The sequence below is a fragment of the Leucopleurus acutus genome, assembly GCF_964270905.1.
Source record: "Leucopleurus acutus genome assembly, chromosome: 2".
Lineage (NCBI taxonomy): Eukaryota > Metazoa > Chordata > Mammalia > Artiodactyla > Delphinidae > Leucopleurus > Leucopleurus acutus.
In genome coordinates this window covers 126,999,693-127,025,916 of record NC_139143.1, presented here as the reverse complement: position 1 = coordinate 127,025,916, position 26,224 = coordinate 126,999,693, and the positions used below count along the sequence as shown (strand labels likewise).

At 37.4% G+C, this 26,224-nt stretch overlaps 1 protein-coding gene across 1 annotated transcript in view; it reads left to right on the top strand.

The window, feature by feature from the left end:
* ST6GALNAC3 (ST6 N-acetylgalactosaminide alpha-2,6-sialyltransferase 3) overlaps positions 1-26,224 on the top strand; it is a gene marked incomplete at its 3' end in the record, with an annotated part of 339,913 nt that overhangs the window by 97,548 nt on the left and 216,141 nt on the right. The window contains exon 2 of the mRNA XM_082863423.1: positions 20,901-21,310. Coding sequence (XP_082719549.1) covers positions 20,952-21,310 — 359 coding nt within the window. The 5' untranslated portion in view covers positions 20,901-20,951. The remainder of the gene's footprint in view (positions 1-20,900; positions 21,311-26,224) is intronic.

Below are 26,224 nucleotides of genomic sequence, written 5' to 3'. Positions count from 1 at the left end.
ACCATCAGCTTTCTGGTTTTCCAAAACTTAGAGGCTTTTCTGATGAGGTCAGTGGTAACATCAATAAATGTGTTTAAAATATACATTTGGAAATATCAATGTTTCAAATATCTGCATAACTCATTGGACTAATATTTTTCCAGATTAGCAGTGTATGATGTTATAAAATCATGCATGAGTTGAAGATCTATGCAAGATACAAGCTAGACAAATGGATTCTGATGCAACATAGACAATTTTATTGATATGGTTTTAGATTCCATATTGCAAATAAACTTTAAGAAACTGCCATTTGTCAAATTTTGGTATAGATTCAAATAAAAATATCCACAGTTATCTCCCTTTTACTATGACATATCTTTGTGAAGCTGGATTTTCTTCATCTACTTCAGCCAAAACATGTTTTAATGGATTGAAGCAGAAACAGATGTGAGAATCTGGCTATCTTCCATTAAGCTAGAAATTAAAGAAACTTGTAAAAATATAAATAATATTTTTTTCACTATTTTTGTGGAAACTATGATTACTTTTCATAAAAAGTGTGTTACTTAGGTTATATGAAATGGACATATTGGTTTTTTTAAAATAAATAGATATGTAATTTTAAAAAATTTTCTATTTCTAATATGGTAAATATTAATATATATTCAGCTCACATAAACAACAGATCCTTAGAATACTCAATAATGTTTAAGACTGTAAATGACACCGGAGACCAAAAAGGATGAGAACTACTGCCCCAGGACTAACACCAGACATCCTGTTTATGAAAGTATAATGTTACTTAGCACATTTATCCTCTTCCCATGACAATGTAAGAAATTTAAGATATTGGAACTCCATTTACCTCCCTCTCAAATTATATGCTATTTTATGGTACCTTTAATTCTAAAATTTCCTCTTTTTTTTTGTTTTTATGAAGCTTCACTGTGATATGTATAGATGTTGATTTATTTTTATTTATTTTGCCTGGGAGTCATCAGCTGAGCCTTTTGAATTTGTACATTCTTATAAGTTCTGGAGAATTCTCAGCCATTGTCCTCTGTCTACCCTCTCTCTCCTCTTCTCTGGTCTTTCAAATAAATTTGTGTTAGGCCTTCAGATTGTATTCTCTGTGTCTCTTAAACTATTTTTTTTTAAATCTCATGTTTCATTCTGAACAGTTGCTTCTGTCTTCTAGTTCACTAATTCTCTTTAGTTTTGTTTGCTCTTTGTTCAGCTAATTTACTGTTAAATACATTCATTGAATCCTTCATTTCATGTATCATATTTATCAGTTATAGAACTTCTAAGTGGTTTTTTTTTTTACATCTTTATTGGAGTATAATTGCTTTACAATGGTGTGTTAGTTTCTGCTTTATAACAAAGTGGATCAGTTATACATATACCTATACATATGTTCCCATATCTCTTCCCTCTTGCATCTCCCTCCCTCCCACCCTCCCTATCCCACTGCTCTAGGTGGGCACAAAGCACAGAGTTGATCTCCCTCTGCTATGCGGCTGCTTCCCACTAGCTATCTATTTTACGTTTGGTAGTGTATATATGTCCATGCCACTCTCTCACTTTGTCACAGCTTACCCTTCCCCCTGCCCATATCCTCAAGTCCATTCTCTAGTAGGTCTGTGCCTTTATTCCCATCTTACCCCTAGGTTCTTCATGACATTTTTTTTTCTTAGATTCCATATATATGTGTTAGCATACGGTATTTGTCTTTCTCTTTCTGACTTACTTCACTCTGTATGACAGACTCTAGGTCCATCCACCTCACTACAAATAACTCAATTCCGTTTCTTTTTATGGCTGAGTAATATTGCATTGTATATATGTGCCACATCTTCTTTATCCATTCATCTGATGATGGACATTTAGGTTGTTTCCATCTCCTGGCTATTGTAAATATAGCTGCAATGAACATTTTGGTACATGGCTCTTTTTGAATTATGGTTTTCTCAGGGTATATGTCCAGTAGTGGGATTGCTGGGTCATATGGTAGATCTATTTGTAGCTTTTTAAGGAACCTCCATACTGTTCTCCATAGTGGCTGTTCCAATTCATATTCCTACCAGCAGTGCAAGAGGGTTCCCTTTTCTCCACACCCTCTCCAGCATTTATTGTTGCTAGATTTTTTGATGATGGCCATTCTGACTGGTGTGAGATGATATCTCATTGTAGTTTTGGTTTGCATTTCTCTAATGATTAATGATGTTGAACATTCTTTCATGTGTTTGTTGGCAATCTGTATATCTTCTTTGGAGAAATGTCTATTTAGGTCTTCTGCCCATTTTTGCATTGGGTTGTTTGTTTTTTTGATATTGAGCAGCATGAGCTGCTTGTAAATTTTGGAGATTAATCCTTTTTCAGTTCCTTCATTTGCAAATATTTTCTCCCATTCTGAGGGTTGTCTTTTGGTCTTGTTTATGGTTTCCTTTGCTGTGCAAAAGCTTTGAAGTTTCATTAGGTCCCATTTGTTTATTTTTGTTTTTATTTCCATTTCTCTAGGAGGTGGGTCAAAAAGGATCTTGTTGTGATTTATGTCATAGAGTGTTCTGCCTATGTTTTCCTCTAAGAGTTTGATAGTGTCTGGCCTTACATTTAGGTCTTTAATCCATTTTGAGCTTATTTTTGTGTATGGTGTTAGGGAGTGTTCTAATCTCATACTTTTACATGTACCTGTCCAGTTTTCCCAGCACCACTTATTGAATAGGCTGTCCTTTCTCCACTGTACATTTCCTGCCTCCTTTATCAAAGATAAGGTGACCACATGTGCGTGGGTTTATTTCTGGGATTTCTGTCCTGTTCCATTGATCTATCTTTCTGTTTTTGTGCCAGTACCATACTACCTTGATTACTGTAGCTTTGTAGTATAGTCTGAAGTCAGGGAGCCTGATTCCTCCAGCTCCGTTTTTCATTCTCAAGGTAGCTTTGGCTATTCAGGGTCTTTTGTGTCTCCATACAAATTGTGAAATTTTTTGTTCTAGTTCTATGAAAAATGCCAGTGGTGGTTTGATAGGGATTGCATTAAATCTATAGATTGCTTTGGGTAGTAGAGTCATTTTCACTATGTTGATTCTTCCAATCCAAGAACATGGTATATCTCTCCGTATATTTGTATCATCTTTAATTTCTTCCATCAGTGTCTTATAATTTTCTGCATACAGGTCTTTTGTCTCCTTAGGTAGGTTTATTCCTACATATTTTATTCTTTATGTTGCAGTGGTAAGTGGGATTGTTTTCTTGATTTCACTTTCAGATTTTTCATCATTAGTGTATAGGAATGCCAGAGATTTCTGTGCATTAATTTTGTATCCTGCTACTTTACCAAATTCATTGATTAGCTCTTGTAGTTTTCTGGTAGCATCTTTAAGATTCTCCATGTAGAGTATCATGTTATCTGCAAACAGTGACAGCTTTACTTCTTCTTTTCCGATTTGGATTCCCTTTATCCCCTTTTCCTCTCTGATTGCTGTGGCTAAAACTTCCAAAACTATGTTGAATAAGAGTGGTGAGAGTGGGCAACCTTGTCTTGTTCCTGATCTTAGTGGAAATGCTTTCAGTTTTTCACCATTGAGGACGATGTTGGCTGTGGGTTTGTCATATATGGTCTTTATTATGTTCAGGAAAGTTCCCTCTATGCCTACTTCCTGGAGAATTTTTATCATAAATGGGTGTTAAATTTTGTTGAGCGCTTTCTCTGCATCTATTCAGTTGACCATATGGTTTTTCTCCTTCAATTTGTTAATATGGTGTATCACATTGATTGATTTGCATATATCGAGGAATCCTTGCATATAAACCCCACTTGATCATGGTGTATGATCCTCTTAATGTGCTGTTGGATTCTGTTTGCTAGTATTTTGTTGAGGATTTTTGCATCTATGTTCATCAGTGATACTGGCCTGTAGTTTTCTTTCTTTGTGACATCCTTGTCTGGTTTTGGTATCAGGGTGATGGTGGCCTTGTAGAATGAGTTTGGGAGTGCTCCTCCCTCTGCTATATTTTAGAAGAGTTTGAGAAGGATAGGTGTGAACTCTTCTCTAAATGTTTGATAGAATTCACCTGTGAAGCCATCTGGTCCTGTCTTTTGTTTGTTGGAAGATTTTTAATCACAGTTTCAGTTTCAGTGCTTGTGATTGTTCTGTTCATATTTTTTATATCTTCGTGGTTCAGTCTCGGCAGGTTGTGCATTTCTAAGAATTTGTCCATTTCTTCCAAGTTGTCCATATTATTGGCATAGAGTTGCTTGTAGTAACCTCTCATGATCTTTTGTATTTCTGCAGTGTCAGTTGTTACTTCTCCTTTTTCATTTCTAATTCTACTGATTTGAGTCTTCTCCATTTTTTTCTTGATGAGTCTGTCTAATGGTTTATCAACTTTATCTTCTCAAAGAACCAGCTTTTAGTTTTATTGATCTTTGCTATTGTTTCCTTCATTTCTTTTTCATTTATTTCTGATCTGATTTTTATGATTTCTTTCCTTCTGCTAACTTTGGGTTTTTTTGGTTCTTCTTTCTCTAATTGCTTTAGGTGCAAGGTTAGGTTGTTTATTCGAGATGTTCCCTGTTTCTTAAGGTAGGATTGTATTCCTATAAACTTCCCTCTTAGACCTGCTTTTGCTGCATCCCATAGGTTTGGGTTGTTGTGTCTCCATTGTCATTTGTTTCTACGTAGTTTTAAATTTCCTCTTTGATTTCTTCAATGACCACTTTGTTATTAAGTAGTGTATTGTTTAACCTCCATGTGTTTGTATTTTTTACAGCACTTTTCCTGTAACCGATATCTAGTCTCATAGCGTTGTGGTTGGAAAATATACTTGATACAATTTCAATTTTCTTAAATTTACCAAGGCTTGATTTGTGACCCAAGATATGATGTATCCTGGAGAATGTTCCATAAGCACTTGAGAAAAATGTGTATTCTGTTGTTTTTGGATGGAATGTCCTATAAATATCAATTAAGTCCATCTTGTTTAATGTATCATTTAAAGCTTGTGTTTCCTTATTTATTTTCATTTTGGATGATCTGTCCATTGGTGAAAGTGGGGTGTTAAAGGCCCCTACTATGAATGTGTTACTGTGGATTTCCCCTTTTATGGCTGTTAGTATTTGCCTTATGTATTGAGGTGCTCCTATGTTGGGTGCATAAATATTTACAATTGTTATATCTTCTTCTTGGAACAATCCCTTGATCATTATGTAGTGTCCTTCTTTGTCTCTTGTAATAGTCTTTATTTTAAAGTCTATTTTGTCTGATATGAGAATTGCTACTCCAGTTTTCTTTTGGTTTCCATTTGTATGGAATATCTTTTTCCATCCCCTCACTTTCAGTCTGTATGTGTCTCTAGGTCTGAAGTGGGTCTCTTTTAGACAGCATATATATGGGTCTTATTTTTGTATCCAATCAGCCAGTCTGTATTTTTTGGTGGGAGCATTTAATCCATTTACATTTAAGGTAATTATCAATATGTATGTTCCTAATTCCCATTTTCTTAATTGTTTTTCATTCATTATTGTAGGTCCTTTCTTCTCTTGTGTTTCTTGCCTAGAGAAGAGCCTTTAGCAGTTGTTGTAAAGCTGGTTTGGTGGTGCTGAACTCTCTCAGTTTTTGCTTGTCTGTAGAGCTTTTAATTTCTCCATCAAATCTGAATGAGATCCTTCCTGGGTAGAGTAATCTTGGTTGTAGGTTTTTGTCCTTCATCACTTTAAATATGTTCTGCCAGTCCCTTCTGGCTTGCAGAGTTTCTGCTGAAAGATCAGCTGTTAACCTTATGGGGATTCCCTTGTGTGTTATTTGTTGTTTTTCCCTTGCTGCTTTTAATATGTTTTCTCTGTATTTAATATTTGACAGTTTGATTAATATGTGTCTTGGCGTGTTTCTCCTTGGATTTATTCTGTATGGGACTCTCTGTGCTTCCTGGACTTGATTAACTATTTCCTTTCCTATATTAGGGAAGTGTTCAACTATAATCTCTTCAAATATATTCTCAGTCCGTTTCTTTTTCTCTTCTTCTTCTGGAACCCCTATAATTCGAATGTTGTTGCGTTTAATGTTGTCCCAGAGGTCTCTGAGACTGTCCACAGTTCTTTTCATTCTTTTTTCTTTATTCTGCTCTGCAGTAGTTATTTCCACTATTTTATCTTCCAGGTCACTTATCCGTTCTTCTGCCTCAGTTATTCTGCTACTGATCCCATCTAGAGTATTTTTAATTTCATTTATTGTGTTGTTCATTGTTGTTTGTTTCATCTTTAGTTCTTCTAGGTCCTTGTTAAATGTTTCTTGCATTTTCTCTATTCTATATCCAAGATTTGGGATCATCTTTACTATCATTATTCTGAATTCTTTTTCAGGTAGACTGCCTATTTCCTTTTCATTTGTTAGGTCTGGTGGGTTTTTATCTTGCTCCTTCATCTGCTGTGTGTTTTTCTGTCTTCTTGTTTTGCTTATCTTACTGTGTTTGGGGTCTCCTTTTTGCAGGCTGCAGGTTCGTAGTTCCCATTGTTTTTGGTGTCTGTCCCCAGTGGCTAAATTTGGTTCAGTGGGTTGTGTAGGCTTCCTGGTGGAGGGGACTAGTGCCTGTGTTCTGGTGGATGAGGCTGGATTTTGTCTTTCTGGTGGGCAGGTCCACTTCCGGTGGTGTGTTTTGGGGTGTCTGTGGACTTATTATGATTTTAGGCAGCCTCTCTGCTAATGGGTGGGGTTGTGTTCCTGTTTTGCTAGTTGTTTGGCATAGGGTGTCCAGCGCTGTAGCTTGCTGGTCGTTGAGTGAAGCTGGGTGTTGGTGTTGAGGTGGTGGTCTCTGGGAGATTTTCGCCGTTTGATATTATGTGGAGCTGGTAGGTCTCTTGTGGACCAGTGTCCTGAAGTTGGCTCTTCCACCTCAGAGGCACAGCACTGACTCCTGGCTGCAGCACCAGGAGCCTTTCATCCACACAGCTCAGAATAAAAGGGAGAAAAAGTAGAAAGAAAGAATTAGTAGAAGAAAGAAAGAAAGGAAGAAAGAAAGAAGAGAGAGAAAGAGAGATGGAGAGAGAGAGGGAGGGAGGGAGGGAGAGAGAGAGAGAGAAAAAACGAAAGAAAGAAGGAAGGAAGGAAGGAAGGCGGGAAAGAAAGAAAGAAAGAAGATAAAGTAAAATAAAATAAAGTAAGGTAAAATATAATAAAGTTATTAAAATAAAAATATAATTATTAAGAAAAAAATTTTAAAAAAAAGAAACGGATGGATAGAACCCTAGGACAAATGGTGGAAGCAAAGCTATACAGACAAAATCTCACACAGAAGCACACACATACACACTCACAAAAAGAGGAAAAGGGGGAAAAATCATAAATCTTGCTCTCAAAGTGCACCTCCTCAATTTGGGATGATTCGTTGTCTATTCATGTATTCCACAGATGCCGAGTACATCACGTTGATTGTGGAGCTTTAATCCGCTGGTTCTGAGGCTGCTGGGAGAGATTTCCTTTTCTCTTCTTTGTTCTCACAGCTCCCAGGGGCTCAGCTTTGGATTTGGCCCCACCTCTGCGTGTAGGTCGCCGGAGGGCGTCTGTTCTTCGCTCAGACAGGACGGGGTAAAGGAGCAGCTGATTCGGGGACTCTGGCTCACTCAGGCCGGGGGGGAGGGAGGGTCACAATATGGGGTGAGCCTGCGGTGGCAGAGTCTGGTGTGACTTTGCACCAGCCTGAGGCGCCCCGTGCGTTCTCCTGGGGAAGTTGTCTCTGGATCCCGGGACCCTGGCAGTGGCGGGCTGCACAGGCTCCCCGGAAGGGAGGTGTGGATAGTGACCTGTGCTTGCACAAAGGCTTCTTGGTGGCGGCAGCAGCAACCTTAGCGTCTCATGCCTGTCTCTGGGGTCCGCGCTGATAGCCGCAGCTTGTGCCCGTCTCTGGAGCTCCTTTAAGCAGCGCTCTTAATTCCCTCTCCTCGCGCACCAGGAAACAAAGAGGGAAGAAAACGTCTCTTGCCTCTCCTAAGTGGTTCTTTTTCATGTACAGTCCATCACTTTTTATAGTTTTCATTTCCCTGCCAACATTTTACTTGGCTTTTATCTCCTTGAACACAGTGAACATAGCTGTTTTAGTCTGCCCTGTAATTCCATATGTGGAGCTCCTATAGGACTGTTTCTATTGGTTTTCTCTAATGGTGTTTTGTCTTTTCATATATTTGAAATTTTATTTGTAGCAATAATTTGAGGCCTAGGGTGCCATTATGTTTCTCCAGGGAAGAGTTTCTTTGCTTTCTCCAGATGTCTAAGGTCATTTAGATGTTTAGGACTACATAATGTAATTTCCAAAATTGAGGTTTTCAGAGCCAACCAATTGACATGAAAGAAGATGATAGATTTTTGCAAGACTGGTTTATTTCAAACTTACTCTTAGGATACATCTTAGCAGTCGTAGTCTGTCATGTCTGCGCACAGGTTGGGAGAAGAATTTCCAGACACGAAGTATTTTAGAAAAGAGTGAGTTTATGAAGAACAAAGAGCAGAGTTAGTGAGGGGCACTTCAAATACAGTGGGCCGACTTCCTGATAGACCAGGGAGAGCCGGCCCCCTTTTTGGGCTAGTAGCCAACTTTTATAGCCTCAAGACAAAGAAAATTCCTGCTGGCAGGATGGCATTAGGTGATTGGTCAGGATGCTACAAGGTTACTACATGGTGATTATTTTGCCTAATGTGGGGTGGGGGGGACACTGTCTGGTTTAGAATAGGAGAGCCCATGGCAACAGTTGCTTTGGGAGCTGGGTTAATTCCTGAATTTTTGTCCTGTGAACTTGATGTAGGGTGTCCTTTATGTAGGGTTCCACATAGTCCAAAGTGGATGTTGATTTATCCTTTTTGGGCTCTGGATTCTGATCTCTGTCCTCCTAGACCCAGGAGGCTGCCAGAAACAGAACTTAGCTAATTATTCCAGAGCCACAAATTCCTCCAGGGCAAAACTAGTCCTTAGTGTTGGTGTACCTCCCTGAGTTCCAGACTTCTCCAGACTGGCAACTCCTCACTATCTTGTTAGGTCTTGGATAGTCTTAAAGAGATGGTTTTTATGTTTTTTCCAGTTATTTTAGTTATCATACATGGAAAGATGGTCTGAATTTTGCAAGTTAACATACCGAAGCAGATATTCTCATGCTGGTTTGTTTGTTTGTTTGTTTCTTTCTTTCTTTTTCTTTCTTTCTTTCTCCTATTGAATGATTCTTTAAATTCCACAGTGTTTTACAATTTTCAACAGTTTCACATACATGATTTCATATAGTTCCATAATAACCCTTTTTTTCCCCTACCCCTATGTTGCCCCTCCCTCTTTCCTCTCCCCACAGGTAACCACTAGTTTGTTCCCTTTATCTGTGAGTCTACTTCTTTTTTGTTTTATTCACTAGTTTGTTATATTTTTTAGACCCCACATGTAAGTGATATCATACAGTATTTGCCTTTCTCTGTCTGACTTATTTCACTTAGCATAATGCCCTCCATGTCCATCCATGTTGCTGCAAATGGCAAAATTTCATTCTGTTTTATGGCTGAGCAATATTCCATTGGATATATGATATACCACGGCTTCTTTATCCATTCATCTGTTGATGGACATTTAAGTTGCTTCCATACCTTGGCAATTGTAAATAATGCTGCTATGAACATTGGGGTGCATGTATCTTTTTGAATTAGAGTTTTTGTTTTTTTCAAATATATACCCAGGAGTGCAATTGCTGGATCATATGGTAGTTCTAGTTTTAGTTTTTTGAGAAACCTCCATACTGTTTTCCATAGTGGCTGTACCAATTTATATTCCCACCAATAGTGTGCAAGAGTTCCCTTTTCTCCACATCCTCATCAGCATTTGTTATTTGTAGACTTTTGATGATAGCCATTCTGACAGATGTAAGGTGATATCTCATTGTGGTTTTGATTTGCATTTCCCTGATGATAAGTGATGTTGAACATACTTTTATGTACCTGTTGGCCATCTGCATTTCCTCTTTGGAAGTATATCTATTCAGGTCTTCTGCCCATTTTTTAATCAGTTTTTGTTTAATGTTGAGTTGTATGAACTGTTTTTATTATGTTGGATATATTAACTTCTTATCAGTTATATCATTTGCAAATATTTTTTTCCCATTCAGTAGGTTGTCTTTTTGTTTTGTCAATGGCTTCCTTTGCTGTGCAAAAGCTTTTAAGTTTAATTAGGTCCCATTGTTTAAATTTTTGCTTTTATTTCCTTTGCTTTAGGAGATAGATCCAAAAAAATATTGCTACAATTTATGTCAAAGAGTGTTCTGCCTATGATTTCCTCTAGGAATTTTATGGTTTCTTGTTTTACATTTAGGTCTTTAATCTATTTTGAGTTTATTTTTGTATCTGGTTTTAGAAAATGTTCTAATTTCATTCTTTTACATGTAGCTGTCCAGCTTTCCCAACACTACTTATTGAAGAGACTGTCTTTTCTTCATTGTATATTCTTACCTCCTTTGTTATAGATTCACCATAAGTGTGTGAATTTATTTCTGGGCTGTTTATTCTGTTCCATTGATTTGTGTGTCTGTTTTTGTGCCAGTACCATGATGTTTTGATGACTGTAGCTTTGTGGTATATTCTGAAGTCAGGTGGCATGATTCCTCCAGCTCTGTTCTTCTTTCTCAAGATTCTTGTGGCTATTTGGGGTCTTTCGTGTTTCCATACAAATTGTAAAATTTTTTGTTCTAGTTCTGTGAAAAATGCCATTGGTATTTTAATAGGGATAGCATTGAATCTGTAGATTACCTTGGGTAGTATGGTCATCTAACAATATTAGTTCTTTCAATCCAAGAACATGGTACTTTTTAATGATAATGAATTTGAATATCCTCTGTTCTTTGGTTTTTGCATTTCCAAACTGGAAGGAATGACTTATACTACAGCTTCCTTCCTGAAGCCTGTAAGCCACATTTCTCTCCTTATTCCCCAAACAAGCATACCCTTAAGATATACAATACAAGCTTATCTCTCCCTGCCTCCAGTGAAGGAACATAACCCCACTAAGACATATTTGTTTCCTTATCTCTTCCATTTACTCATTTTCCTACCATTTCCTTCCACTTTCAGTTTGGAATTCATGTTACTAGTGTCCATAGTTATTTCTCAACTTTGAATTTTCAGTACACCACTTGCCTCAATCTCCAGCCCTGGATCAAGCTAGCTAAACTCTTTCTTCATCCTTGCCTCTGTGCTCCTAAACAGTGTGAGAAAGAATGCATAACCTTACAGTATATTCATCAAAAGTCTATAATTTCTAAATTCTAACTGTGGCACAATTGGCAATCCTTTTGATTCTTGCTCAAAATATTCTCTTTCTCAAAAGTTCATGTCTCTTCCGAAGTCTGTTAACCTTACCTCTAAGTCTCTCAATAATTAACCCTTACTTGCTTTATAGAAATATAAGGGAATCTGGAGTAAACCCTAGTTGTATTCCAATCTTGTAAGGTTACATGTTTCTCCTCATTCTTAATTCTTTTTTTCCTGTCTCAGAGGAAGAGGTGTCTCTACTTTTTCAAAGGCTATTCATCCAACTGTACTCTTAAGTTTTATTTATTTATTTATTTATTGTTGAACTATAGTTGATTTAAAATATGTATTAGTTTCAGGTGTACAGAAAAGTGATTCAGATATATATATCTGAATGTAAAAGAAGTAAATATAAATACATTTATATTTAAAATATAAAATTCTGAAAAGGATTTTCAGATTCTTTTCCATTATAGGTTATTACAAGATATTGACTATAGCTCCCTGTGCTATATAGTAGGTCTTTGTTTTTTATCTATTTCATATATAGTGGTATGTATCTGTTAATCCCATACTCCTAATTTATCCCTACCCCACCCTTTTCCCTTTTGGTAATCATAAATTTGTTTTCTACGTCTGTGAGTCTGTTTTTGTTTTGTAAATACGTTCATTTGTATTATTTTTTAGATTACACATATTAGTGATATCATGTAATATTTGTCTTTGTCTGACTTACTTCACTTAGTATGATAATCTCTAGGTCCATCAATGTTGCTGCAAATGACAATATTTCATTCTTTTTATGACCTAGTAATATTCCTTAAATTATTGACTCCTATCTTTCCTGGGTTCTCACTCCATTAGTGGCTCCTTTTCTTGTATTTGCAATTACTCCCTCTTCACCAACCCCTTCCTCTCAAACTATAAACCCCCTAAAGCATCCTCCAGCCTAGAAAATAAAACAAGATGAAAAAAACCAAAAAACCTGTATTGAATGAATGTCAACAAATGTTCAATTTATCACTAGCCTTATATGCTGGCAGAAATTCTACATGACAATTAAGAGCATTTGTAAGGTAACATGATTTTCCTTGCTTCCAAAGCAAATTCTGGCGAGAACATAAAGAACACCTCTAATGCTATATAATTAACAATATCTTTGTGGAAATGAAGTTCTCATGCTTGGTACTACATGCAAACCTCCAATATCTTTCCCATTTGTTCTTCATAACCTCTGACTTATAGGACTGATTTCAATCCTAAGTGCTGCTCACCAATCTAGCAGTGTTTGAGGGGTAATGGAAGGATTTACTACACTAGCATCTAGTGCGTGAGGGATCCAAATTTACCATTTTGTTTTTCATCCTTTTTTATCAGGCATTATGGTCTAATTTGCCATTGCTATTTCCTCTAGGACAATATTTCTCAAACCTAGATGCCCATTGGAATCATGTGTGAAACTTAAAAAAAAACTTACGTGCAGGCACCATCCTCAAGAGTTGTCTGATTCAAATAGTCTGGGGTGAAGTCCAGCCATTATAATTTTTTTAAAGCTCCTTTGGTCATTGTAATGCACAGCTAGTTGAGAACCATGTCCCTAGCTGAGCGACATGTGAGATACTAATACCATAGCATAAATCAGCTTTCTCTCTTACTCTCTTTATGTGATCCATGAAGAGATAGTATGTTAGCACTGGGTCCTGAGCTCATCTTCCTGAAGGGAGAGGAAAATAATCCAGAGGTAAGTTGACCTCAAAATCAGTCAAATTTTGTTATGATCTGAGAGTGATAGTGATAGTGAAATATGAATTACTCCCATTTTCTCAGTCTATAGGTGAAAACTCTTTTTTGGTTTGAAAAGACTCATTGTTTGCCTTCCAGTCCAGAGAAAGCAAACTGCTTTCCTTTGGTGTGCCTTCATGATTATACAGATCCATTTTCTAAAGGAAGTTCCAAATAAAGAGAACACATCATCTACGGTGACTGAGAAACATAGTTTTATGGTGCTGGTTTTAGAATTATCTCTTGACATTAACATTTTTATGCACCCCCCTATTAAGTTTTATGCTTGGATGTAATGCCACCAGGTAGGAATCAAGGTAAATGCCATATCCCAAATCCACAGAGTCAGAGCCAAACTGTGGGTTATCAAATGTATCTTTTTATGTGCTGTTACTCATAGTGTATGATTTATACACACTGCTTTTGAAAGCTGCATTAACTGAAAGAAGCTGGCTGTGGAGGGGCAAAAAAGTACATATACAGGCTGGCTTAGTTGAACTGTGTTGATTTCTCTCTAGAACAGTCTTTACAATTCTTTGTTCACAGAGGTCTGCTGAAAGTGACTCAGTGTAGATGAAAACAGCTTGCTTAACCATTCCTGAAACACAGGAAAAATTAAAATACATTTTTTTCTTTGTCAAGCAATAAAAACAATGCCAGATTGTTAATGCCTTTTTTGTACCTTTCACTTGAAAGACCTCAAAAGAACATCGAGGAGAATAAAGGCAAAATCTGTTCCCCAATGGCGTCATTATACATGTTGAAGCCTCTAAAACTAAAATTCTAAAGACATTCAGGAAGAGTAGAGGAATAAATGACAGCAAACTGAAGCGTGTGTCTCCAGAGCTTTGTTCAACCTGCTTTGTTCAAATTTATTCAAATTGCATGATGAAAAGCAAAGATCTCATTTGTTTCAACATTAAAGTAGTAGATTAGTGAATGGTGAGTCGCTAATTGTCCTGTAAAGCATTTAAGGTGCCAGGGGTGTCCCATTGCCGATACTTTAGATTGCATTCTCATGGTTGAAGTGAAAGCAACCCTTAGAAAATATAAAACAATGTTTTTAATAATTTAAGCTGGTTCGATTCAAACATGATTTTCGTTCTGAAATATTTATCGAAGCTCCTGCTTTTATTTGAGATGAGCAAGTTTCATTTTAGACTTCAAGACATCAAATAGAAATTCATTTTCAATATGGGGCTAAAGTAGGGAGATAGATTATCTCTGTCCAGTGCTGTTTCATCCCTGGCTGTGTCTGCTTACTTGAATTAGCAGGTTTGGTTAAATTTTACTTGAATTTTTAGTGACCTCTTCTAATCCTGACTGTTTCATAATTTAATGTCTTGACCTTCGTTTTCTGTAGAGCCACCTCAGTGATAAATGCAGAGATTTAATAACTAGAACTGGTTGACAGGTGACCTTTCGTACCTGGCCATTTCTCTTTGCTGGGGAAACCACACTGTTTTGCAAGTTTTAATTCACAGATTTTAATTATCTATTGTATTGTCTATAAGCTTATTCATGGAGAAAAAAGTAAAGGTTAAATATTTCATTCTTCTTACTGATTAAAATGTAAAGTGCTTGGCAGTTGTCCCAATATATCATTCAAAAAGGAAAGGGCAGTTTGTCAGATTCTTACCCAAAGAAGAGAGAAGGGGAATTTTCCAGAGTGGTTGGTAGCGAGCAGGATGGAGAAAGTGGCCAGGGGGTGAGCTGTCTCATTAGCTGGATGAGGGTGACCGTGTGTGTGTGTCTGTGTGTGTGTGTCTCTGTGTGTGTGTGTGTGTGTGTGTGTGTGTGTGTGTAAATTTAGAGCAGAAAAACAGAAAGAAGTCTTTAACTATATGTGTCCTAGTTTGAAGAGAAAAGTGACTGTGACTCAACAAAAGGTGAAACTTGCCGATCAGAGTGAATGACCTGTTAGTTTTGGTCATTTTTTTTTTTCCAGCCAGGCAAGGATCAGTTGGGCATGTCATGGTAAATTGGTTCCTAGAGTCCACCTAAATAATATTTACACACAGGAAAATAAGGCTAATTATTAAAATACCACAGACTCTTAAAAAGAGATGAGAAGAGCCACGTCTTCCTCCTTACCTCCATAGTAGCAAGGATTTCTGGCGCTTACGTTCTTCAACGTTTATGCAAACGAGAATCCATTTCTGTGCTACATGCTCATGCTTCGGAAAAGATAAAAATAAAAATCAGCATGCCTGTAAAATGACCTACAGGATGAGCATAGTACCCCAGGCAGCCAGTGTCCTAGAACCTTCATGCCTTCTTCATATGGAGAGGGGAGCGACTCAAAGAGTTAGAGGAGGGCTTGGCGTCTCCAGCAGACTTTGCTTCCCAAGGACTTGAAAGCAACCACTGGGGGCTTCTAGAGTGCATTTGCCTCAAGGAGTCTTTCCGACAGGGGGAGGTATTCTCTTTAGCCACGGAGACCAGCTTATAACAGCATCTGCCATGACCTTTTGTTTTCTCGGACATGGACTGTAATCATTTAATGCTTCAGAAAGAAACACAATTCACTGCTGCTATGAAAAAAAGTTTGAAAAGCAAACTGAGTGAAAAGATGTGGAGGACCATTTTAAAGCCAATAAAATTGGTCATGATTAGATTATCTTAGACTAAAATTTGAGCCGTATTTCAAACTGAAATATTAAGAAAAAAATGTCCACATAATTTCTTCTGCCATCATAATGCCATTGTCAGAAAGGAGAGGTTAATTCTACCCCCATGCAAACTGTAACACTCCTGAGGAGACTTTCATCAGCTAAGAACTTTGTCCTGTTTTGGTGAAATTCTTGGCCTCCAGCATGGTTAAGAACATTAATTTATAATTTAATATAAATAATTTTAATATGATACTGGGTGAGATTTGAGGTGTTTGCCTGTATGTATATTAGGAATAGTGCAAATTAATAGTAAATATTTCTTTAATATCCCCCACTTCTTAATAGTGCTGTGAGTGCATTTCATGAAAGATAATATGTGCTCTCTTTTTAACCTGAAAGACATGTAGTACCCACTGGACATCATGTTGTCTCAATTTCGTCAACTCATTAATGGGAAATAAAAACTAACTTTTGAAGAATTTATTATGAGAACTGAATGGACTAATGTAATAAAGTGCTGGGCAGGATGACTGGCCCATAGTATGTATTCAGTCATGTTAATATCAATAAATATAATACACCATACTTATATATCTCCCTCACACTGCTTCTTCCCTCTCTCATCCTCTCCCTGCATCCCAGACAGGAATCAAGTCCTTTTTCTTATAAGGAGGCAAATGTCAAGATTTGTTTTAGCAGAGAAAGGACCTGTTTTTCAAGGCAATCCCTTAGACCTTTAAAATAGTATATGAATCGACCCTAGCTGATCATAAAACTTCCCCACCTACCTCAAGGCTGTGTACTGAGGTTAAAGCTCACACTGATTAGAATTCTAAAATTATTTTACTCTTAACAGAGCCTTGCACAGAATAGGTACTAGGTAAAAATTACTTGATTGTTTACTAGATATCACCAAATACTTAACTTTCCCCAAGCTGACTGTTATTTCCAGATATGCAGGTATAGAGCCAGTATTATTTTGCAGAGGGAGAAAATACCCAAATCAAATAAGGCAAATCTTGGAGATATTGCAGGTTCAGTACTGGACCACTGCAATAAAGTGAATATTGCAGTAAAGTCACACGAATGTTTTGGTTTCCCAGGGCATGTAAAAATTATGTTTACACTATACTATAGTCTATTACGTGTGCAATAGCCTTATGTCTAAACAAGTACATGCCTTAATTTAAAAAATACTTTATTGCTAAAATACTCTAACCATCATATGACAATGTGGGTTGCTGCACACCTTCAATTTGTAAAAAACGCAATATCTATGAAGCGCAATAAAACGAAGTACAGTAAAACAAGGTATGCCTGTATAATGATGTTACCACACACAAAAATATCAGTGTCTTAGATGTCAAATAAAAGAAAGCGTTTGACATCTGTGAGCTTTCTCTTAACAGTGACACAGTTGCCTAGACAGGGTCGGCTGTATATTTGTGGTGATCTCAGTTTATAGACACAGTCCAAGCCCAAGCAAAGCGTTTGGCTTGATGTTTTGAGTGTACAAGAGGAAAAGACAAAGAGGTCAAGTTTGTTTTTAATAAAGAAAAACAAAAAATAGGGACAAGTCAACTGAAAAGGAGAATTGAAAGTTAAGATGAGGCTTGATAAAGTGGAGCCAGATAAATCTTTCCAAAGGTCTCGGAAAATCCAGGGCCTCAATCTAGAAAGAAACTGCTTACTGAGGCAGAACTGAGCGAGTGGACACATATGGAATAAATTTTCAAGCAAGGGCCTCAAATGAAATAACATAAACGAGCTCAAGAAACAGCAGGACGTTTTAACAAAGAAAGTTGAGATCACAAGATGCAGCGATAAAGCTAATAAAAGGAACTGAGATAACCAGATAAGAGCAGCTCTTGGGTCAAACCATCCATTCATGCCCAGGTGCGACTTTCTTTTTATCATAGCTTACTGTAGTTTGAAGGTGCCTTCAAACATATAAATGAGTCCCTTGAGCTTTAACAGGCTCTTCGTTTTACCTGAAGCTTCTGATTATGATTAGGATTGTTTCATTCATCTAGCCTTGCGCTCTTATCATGCTGTAAAGATGGTTCCTGCAACCAGGTGGTAAATAGAGCAGTCACTCCATGCAGCCGTGTCTCCTGGCACCTCATTCAGGAAACCAGACAGCTAGGCAGGTCTGAGAACAAGAAGTATGACATGCAGAAGTTTCTTACCACTCTGGCCGTGGTGACAGTATGGCCAAGTCAATAGTATAAAAGAAAGGGGCAATTTAAAGATCACCACCTATCCCCAAAGTCATTACATTCGTAGCACCCTGCCCAATTACATGTTTGTCACATAGACAAGCTGTTATTCCCAGTGTTTGCCCTCAAGTTGTTAGTCAGCTGCTGACCTCGTAAACTGCACAGCTGCAGCATCCTGATATGTTGTCATGAAACAGATTGTGATGTCTTAATTGATCACTCTCAGAGGTCACAATTGTCAAGTGGAACCAGTATACTGATTTTTATTAGTTAAATTAAGCTTTGTTACAGCAGAACCAGCTAATTCACTTTAACGACTTGGAAATCCAATGCAGATTGCTACATGTTGTAGATTAGAACACATCCAAGGCTTTTTCGTTATATCTTTCTTTTTGATTCTTTTTTTAATGTGTGGAGGCCTGTATCCTCAAAATGTTTTTATTATACAGTGAAGCAACTTCTTGGAACAATAAATGGAACCTAACCTCCCTGTACCATATGCATCTTGGTGATAAGTTGGAATGTGCCATGTGACCCACACAATTTAAATCAGGCATTGATTTGTGTGACTCTAAGTGAGTTTGGAGGACTTCGCTAAGTGTAATGGATGTCAGGCCCGGCTGCAAATTGCCTGGCAGGAAGAACATTGTGTTCTTCCTTATCATCCCCAAAGACTGTGGGCTCCTAGGTGCATGAGGAAGGGGCTTAGATCAATGCCTGATTCTCACAGGCATCCCCTTGTGCCTCCATTTGCCCACTGGTGAAGTTTTCACTATGACGCCAACCTAGAGAACCCCATTTCCAAGTGCTCTAATATACTCACCTGCTTTGAGCGGACCTATTCTAACCTGGTGCCTGGATCACCTGCTGCCCACCTTAGTTCAGAAATCTTACTGTAGCAGGAGTGATGGACAGTCCCTTTCATAGCAGAGTTTTAAGGCACTTCACAAATGGACCTTTGTGGGCTGCATAAGTAAAGCTTTTTTGAAATTCTTAATTTGACATCTCAAATGAATACCCTTGTCATTCTAGTGTATTTTACAGTGTACCATGAAAACAAAATCAAAGAAGTCAAGTTAAATTAATGTAATAACTGTTAGCATCCAGAATACAATGGGAAGCATAAGGATGCTCATCAAAGCAATTTTTTTGTGATATAAAAAAATCAGATAATAGCTAATGCCCAGAAAGAGGCAGATAGGTACATTATGGTACATCCATACAATGGAATATTATGCAGGCGTTAAAAATATCACTAAGGACTATTTACTAACATGGGAAAGTTTAATGATGTGAAATTAATGGAAAAATCAAGGTGGCCAAATTGTATAAATGGTATTTCTCAACATGTCTAGAAGGAAGAAAATACTACAAAACATTGTGGCCGTTGTTGAGTGGTGGAAATATGGAGAGTTTTAATTCTTTTTATATTTTTCAAGTTTTCCACGATAAGCCCATATTACTTTAATAATCAGGAAGATAAATAAAAGCTGCTTGAGTAGTTTTGTTATAACATTTGCTGCAGGAGTCTGTGTTCAAGTCACCTTAAATCTAACAGGTCTGGAAATGAGCTCCTGCTTCCTCCCCCGGTCTGTTTCTCCTGAAGCCTTCTCCTTCTCAGTTAAAGGCAGCTCCAGGCTTCCAATTTCTTAGGCTAAAAATCTGAAGTTATCCTCGACTCCTTTCTCTCTCTCAGATCTCACCTTCCATCTACTGGTCAACCCAGCAAGCCCTACCTTCAGAAAATATCCAGCATGTGACCAGCTTCTTACCACCACCTCTGCTACCCAACCTGGTCCAAGCCATCATCCTCTCTTGCTGGGATTATGGCAGCATCCTGTTCTCACAGTTTCTACCCCTGCCTTCCTTGTGTCAGTTTTCCACACAGCAGCCAAAGCTGTTACAATGTGACTTGGATCAGTCATTCCCCTGCCCAGAGCCCTCAGTGGCTCTTAAGTAAAAGGCCCTAAGTGACGGCTCCCCTGCCACCTCTCTTGCCCCAGTACTCACTTGCTATTCTCAATGCTCTGCCAGGCCACATTGCCCTCCCTATTGTTCCTCTCCTACCCTGGGGTATTTGCAGAGACTTTTGCTTTTGCTTTGTAGGAATGCCTTTTTTTTTTTTTGCAAAATCCCATGGTCAGCCCTTTTACTTCGTTCAAGTCTTTCCTCAAATATAATTTTTTCCTGAGGCCTTTTCTGGTCACTCCACCAACACACACACATACATTCACGTAGATACATCCTTACTTCCTTCCTTGCTTTAATTTTCCCTATTTAGCACTAACCTCCATCTAACATATACTGTGCAGATTTGTCTGTTGCCTTTCTTCCCTCACTTGAATGTAAGCTCTGTGGGGGTAGGGATATTTGTTTAAAATGTTCACAGCTGAATCCCCAACCCCTAGAACATAGTACATAGAAGTTAGTAGTAGTTAGTCAAATAACTACATTGAGTCCCTACCATTGGCAGTTGTGTGATAATTATCCTGGTGACTTTTCTGAGTCTCTTTGCTACTCAATTTGCCCACCTAGATTGAACCTGTTGGTATGTTGATATGTTTCTTCTGGATTGCTTTTCTCTTTTCAACTAAATCAGTAATTCTAGATGAATTGGAAAAGTCCATTTCTTCCCTAATATTAAGTTCAGGGTCTTAATAAATTATCTTAATTAATAAATTATCTTAATTATCGAAATTAAATTGCTTTCATTTCCTGACTTAACCACTATATATTGAGCTACTATAGTATTCCAGGGACTTCTGGGGAGTGAGGTTAAAATGAAGAAGACAGACATTGATTCTGCTGTTACTGAGTTTACCGTCTAGTAGACAGGCATAATTAAATAATAAATTAAAGTGCAATACAACTACTGTTGGTTTGGTATAAATATATTTCAGAGGTATTCCCACACTCAGCAGTTATGCACAATATCTGGATTTTCTGTTTTCCCAGAGGAACTTGTTTGGGTAGATGGAACTTACTAATTTACACATTTCTTCCCCCGCCCTGTTTCTCTTTTTGTTTTTCAGCCTTTGCAACTGGACTGTAACCTTTGTGCCATTGTGTCAAACTCAGGTCAGATGGTTGGCCAGAAGGTGGGGAACGAGATAGATCAGTCTTCCTGCATTTGGAGAATGAACAATGCCCCCACCAAGGGCTATGAAGAAGATGTTGGCCGCATGACAATGATTCGAGTTGTATCCCATACCAGCGTTCCTCTTTTGCTGAAAAACCCTGATTATTTTTTCAAGGAAGCAAATGCTACTATTTATGTTATTTGGGGCCCTTTCCGCAATATGAGGAAAGACGGCAATGGCATTGTTTACAACATGTTGAAAAAGACTGTTGACATCTATCCCAATGCCCAGATTTACGTGACCACGGAGAAGCGCATGAGTTACTGTGATGGAGTGTTTAAGAAGGAAACTGGGAAAGACAGGTGAGTCCTCTGAGAAGCAGCCTTATTGTCTTTTATGCTAAATCTTTGCTGAGTTCTTTTGCCAGCTATCAAATGAACAGAGTAACTTTTCAAACTGATTGTTATATGTTTTTGACTATTATGATTACTTGATGAGCCAGCAGCTAGGCCCCATTTATTCCACCTACCCCACCTTCTGTTCTCTCCCTTTTGATTGGCTTGAGGCTCCAAAAAAGCACTGGCTGCTTCCCCAAGATATCTTGAGATTTCTTCTTATTTAGCTCAATTTGCTATTGAATAAATTGGATTTTAGCCGAAAGAAGTCTACACATTTCTGTTTTAAAATAGAAATGTGAGAGAACTTTAGGACCTAAACTCCTTTGGAAGCTGTGGCAAAAATTTACTGAGAGCACAAAACAGAACAAGCTATTGATTCTCTAATAAGGTTGCATAGCTTCTTGCCTGCAAATAGGTCCTACGATCGTGAACACCGTAACTTAGCATTTAACATGTTAAGCAGAATACCATGTTGAAATTATGCATTCCTTAAAATCATTAACAGTGGATTCTTGAAGGGAAATGAGATATACATACCGTTCACTCAATGATCTAAAAACCAATTTGCATTTTTTTCATTACATCCGGTTTTCTGCAGCATTCTGTAAACCGCCTTTCCCGAGGCCTGCCTGTCTTCTTCTTCTACTCCTTTCTTTTGCTGCTTCCTCCCCCTGCTGCTTCTTCCTCTTCTCCCGTGTAACTATTGCTCACCACTCTTTCTTCCTCTTTAGAAAGGTAACCAGTGTGTGAGAGAGAAGTAGAATTATAAATCAGTTTACCATAGTTCATATATCTAGTTCTAATCAAGAACGGCTGCAGGAAAATATTGAAACTGATGGCTGAAAGTTTGAATTACTGTGAATTTTGCTTTTTTGTGTAATACTGTGGATAAATTGAGCATTGACTATAATTCCAATGTTAACATTCTGATTTCCTCAAAATATCTGTCTTTTATTCTTCCTTATTATCAAATTTAAACTTTCAACTATATTGCCGTGTGTGCTTGAGAAGGGGAGTTTCTGATGTCTCTGGGTGTAATTTAAATGCTGATAATTATTTTAAAATCTTATCTGGCTCAACTCTCCTACTGACAATGTAGGTGGAATTTAGTGTTTTCTACTTCTGAGCACCAAAAATGCATAGCTTCTAATGAAATGCAAGACAAATAGCCACGATAGTGGCCCCTTCCACTTTAGTGTTAGCAAGAAGAATCCCAGTGTTAAGATTTGAATCAGTGTAGCATAAACAGTCCAAAGAGACAGGCACTAGGGATAAAAGGAGTAGGTACGTGCTTCAAAGAAATACTCTCACATGTAGCACCATTCTATATAAATACGACCATTCTCAAGTGGCTTTGGAAATTTCTGGTCTCTCACTAGCCCAGAGCAGTGCAGTTAATTAGGTATATTTGGTTTTTCATGAGTAACATTTAGCCCTCGGGGTATGCCCTAGTCATAACTATAAGCCCTAGAATAATTCTGGGGTATCAGAGAAGAGCTCAGCATGCTGTCTGTCCCCATGTGTTTATATCATGCTGGCTTTGCTGTGAGCTTTCGGTGAGACAGCACTGTCACAGATGTGTGGATCGTACAACAAGCACCGGAAGAGAATAGCTTTGGGAGATTCATTTTCCTACTGGCTGTGATGAGGAAAGCTGTTTGTATAGTGGGAAAAAGCGCACTTGGTAAAATTAATTTGCAGGTATCATTCAGTTGGTAGAGTTACCAAAATAAAAGTAGAAAAAACAAGTCAAAATGATTTTATGATGCTTTCTTGCTCTTTTCTTCCCCAAGTCTAATCCCGTCTGGTGCTTCATTGAATACGACAAACAGACCAAAGAAGACAACTATGCTAGAAATGAGCAGAACAGATGGTTTTGGTAAATTCTGGTTGGATGACAAAAGGTCTACCAAAACGACCTCAAGGGTAGCAATCTCCACAATGATTTAAATCTGTACCCTAAATTTAGCTGTGTGGATTTTATTGTTAAAGATTTTCCCATAATGACCTGATGTTCATTGCCAGATTTCAAAGAAGGATATTTTTTAGCTTTTTATGAAGGAAAATGTCAGACTTATAGGGAGACTAATGCTGTAATGAACTGCTGTATACCACAGCTCAGATTGAATAATTATTAACTCATAGCCAATCTTGTTCTATCTATACCCCTGGACGCTTTCTCCCTCCCCAAGGATTATTTTGAAGCAAATGCCAGATATCATATTATTTTATTCATAAATATTTCAGCATGTATCTCTAAAAGATAAAGATTCTTAAAAATAAACACAATGTCATTGTCCTACAGAAAAATCAGCATACTTTCTTAATAACGATATATATTTAGTCTGTTTTCAAATTTCTCCAATGATCTCATTAATATTTTTAACAGTTAATTGAATCGGGATTAGTGTTAAGCTCTGTGCATGTTCAAATCAGGATTAGCATAAGGGCTTTACAAATAATTGATACGTCTCCTATATTTCTCTTAACACATGGCTTCTTCTCTCCCACTCTCTCCCTGTATTATTGGAAAAAAACCTAGTCATTTGTGCACAATCTAGATTGTGCTGATTGCACCCCCATGATACTTCTACTTTGGTATCTCTATATTGAGGATTTATTGGATTCGGGTCTAATTTTTATAAAAAAAATTATCAAGACTATTAGGTGATACCTCTATCAGGATGAAGACCATCTAGTTTTCTGTCTCTTTATGTTAGCATTCATTAATGATCATTGTCTAGATCGAATAGTTCATTAGAGATTACAGAATGGTGATATTTCATCATTTCTTTTTCATTTATTAACTAATATACCTTATAAAGAGAAACTTGGTCTCATTAACCATTTGGTTACCATGAGATAGAAGATAGTACCAATTCTTTCTCTTTATTAGTTATTTTTTGTTTTTCTTTTATTTTTTTATACAGCAGGTTCTTATTAGTCATCCATTTTATACACTGCAGTGTATATATGTCAATCCCAACCTCCCAACTCATCACACCATCCCCACCCCCTGCTGCTTTCCACCCTTGGTGTCCATATGTTTGTTCTCTACATCTGTGTCTCAATTTCTGCTCTGCAAACTGGTTCATCTGTACCATTTTTCTAGATTCCACATACATGCGTTAATATAGGATATTTGCTTTTCTCTTTCTGACTTACTTCACTCTGTATGACAGTCTCTAGATGCATCCACATCTCCACAAATGACCCAACTTCGTGCCTTTTTATGGCTGAGTAATATTCCATTGTATATATGTACCACATCTTCTTTATTCATTTGTCTGTCGATGGGCATGTAGGTTGTTCCATGACCGGGCTATTGTAAATAGTGCTGCAATGAACATTGAGGTGCATGTGTCTTTTTGAATTATGGTTTTCTCAGGGTATATGCCCAGTAGTGGGATTGCTGGTCATAGGGTAGTTCTATTTTTAGTTTTTTAAGGAGCCTCCATACTGTTCTGCATAGTGGCTGTATCAATTTACATTCCCACCAAGAGTGCAAGAGGGTTCCCTTTTCTACACACCCTCTCCAGCATTTGTTGTTTGTAGATTTTCTGAAGATGCCCATTCTGACTGGTGTGAGGTGATACCTCATTGTAGTTTTGATTTGCATTTCTCTAATAATTAGTGATGTTGAGCAGCTTTTCATGTGCTGTCTTCTTTGCAGAAATGTCTGTTTAGGTCTTCTGCCAATTTTTGGATTGGATTGTTTGTTTTTTTAATATTGAGCTGCATGAGCTGTTTATATATTTTGGAGATTAATCCTTTGTCCGTTGATTTGTTTGCAAATATTTTCTCCCATTTTGACGGTTGTCTTTTCATCTTGTTTATGGTTTCCTTTGCTGTGCCAAAGCTGTGAAGTTTCATTAGGTCCCATTTGTTTATTTTTGTTTTTATTTCTATTACTCTAGGAGGTGGATCAAAAAAAGATCTTGCTGTGATTTATGTCAAAGAGTGTTCTTCCTATGTTTTCCTCTAAGAGTTTTATAGTGTCCGGTCTTACATTTAGGTCTCTAATCCATTTTGAGTTTATTTTTGTGTATGGTGTTAGGGAGTGTTCTAATTTCATTCTTTTACATGTAGCTGTCCAGTTTTCCCAGCACCACTTATTGAAGAGACTGTCTTTTCTTCATTGTATGTCCTTGCCTCCTTTGTCATAGATTAGTTGACCATAGGTATGTGGGTTTTTCTCTGGGCTTTCTATCTTGTTCCATTAATCTATATTTCTGTTTTTGTGCCAGTACCATATTTTCTTGATTACTGTAGCTTTGTAGTATAGTCTGAAGTCAGGGAGTCTGATTCCTCCAGGTCTGTTTTTTTCCCTCAAGACTGCTTTGGCTATTTGGGGTCTTTTGTGTCTCCATACAAATTTTAAGATTTTTTTGTTCTAGTTCTGTAAAAAATGCCATTGGTAATTTGATAGAGATTGCATTGAATCTGTAGATTGCTTTGCGTAGTATAGTCATTTTCACAATTTTAATTCTTCCAATCCAGGAAAATGGTATATCTCTCCATCTGTTGGTATCATCTTTAATTTCTTTCATCAGTGTCTTATAGTTTTCTGCATACAGGTCTTTTGTCTCCCTAGGTAGGTTTATTTCTAGGTATTTTATTCTTTTTGTTGCAATGGTAAATGGGAGTGTTTCCTTAATTTCACTTTCAGATTTTTCATCATTAGTGTATAGGAATGCAAGAGACTTCTGTGCATTAATTTTGTATCCTGCAAGTTTACCAGATTCATTGATTAGCTCTAGTAGTTTTCTGGTGGCATCTTTAGGATTCTCTATGTATAGTATCATGTCATCTGCCAACAATGACAGTTTTACTTCTTCTTTTCCAATTTGTATTCCTTTTATTTCTTTATCTTCTCTG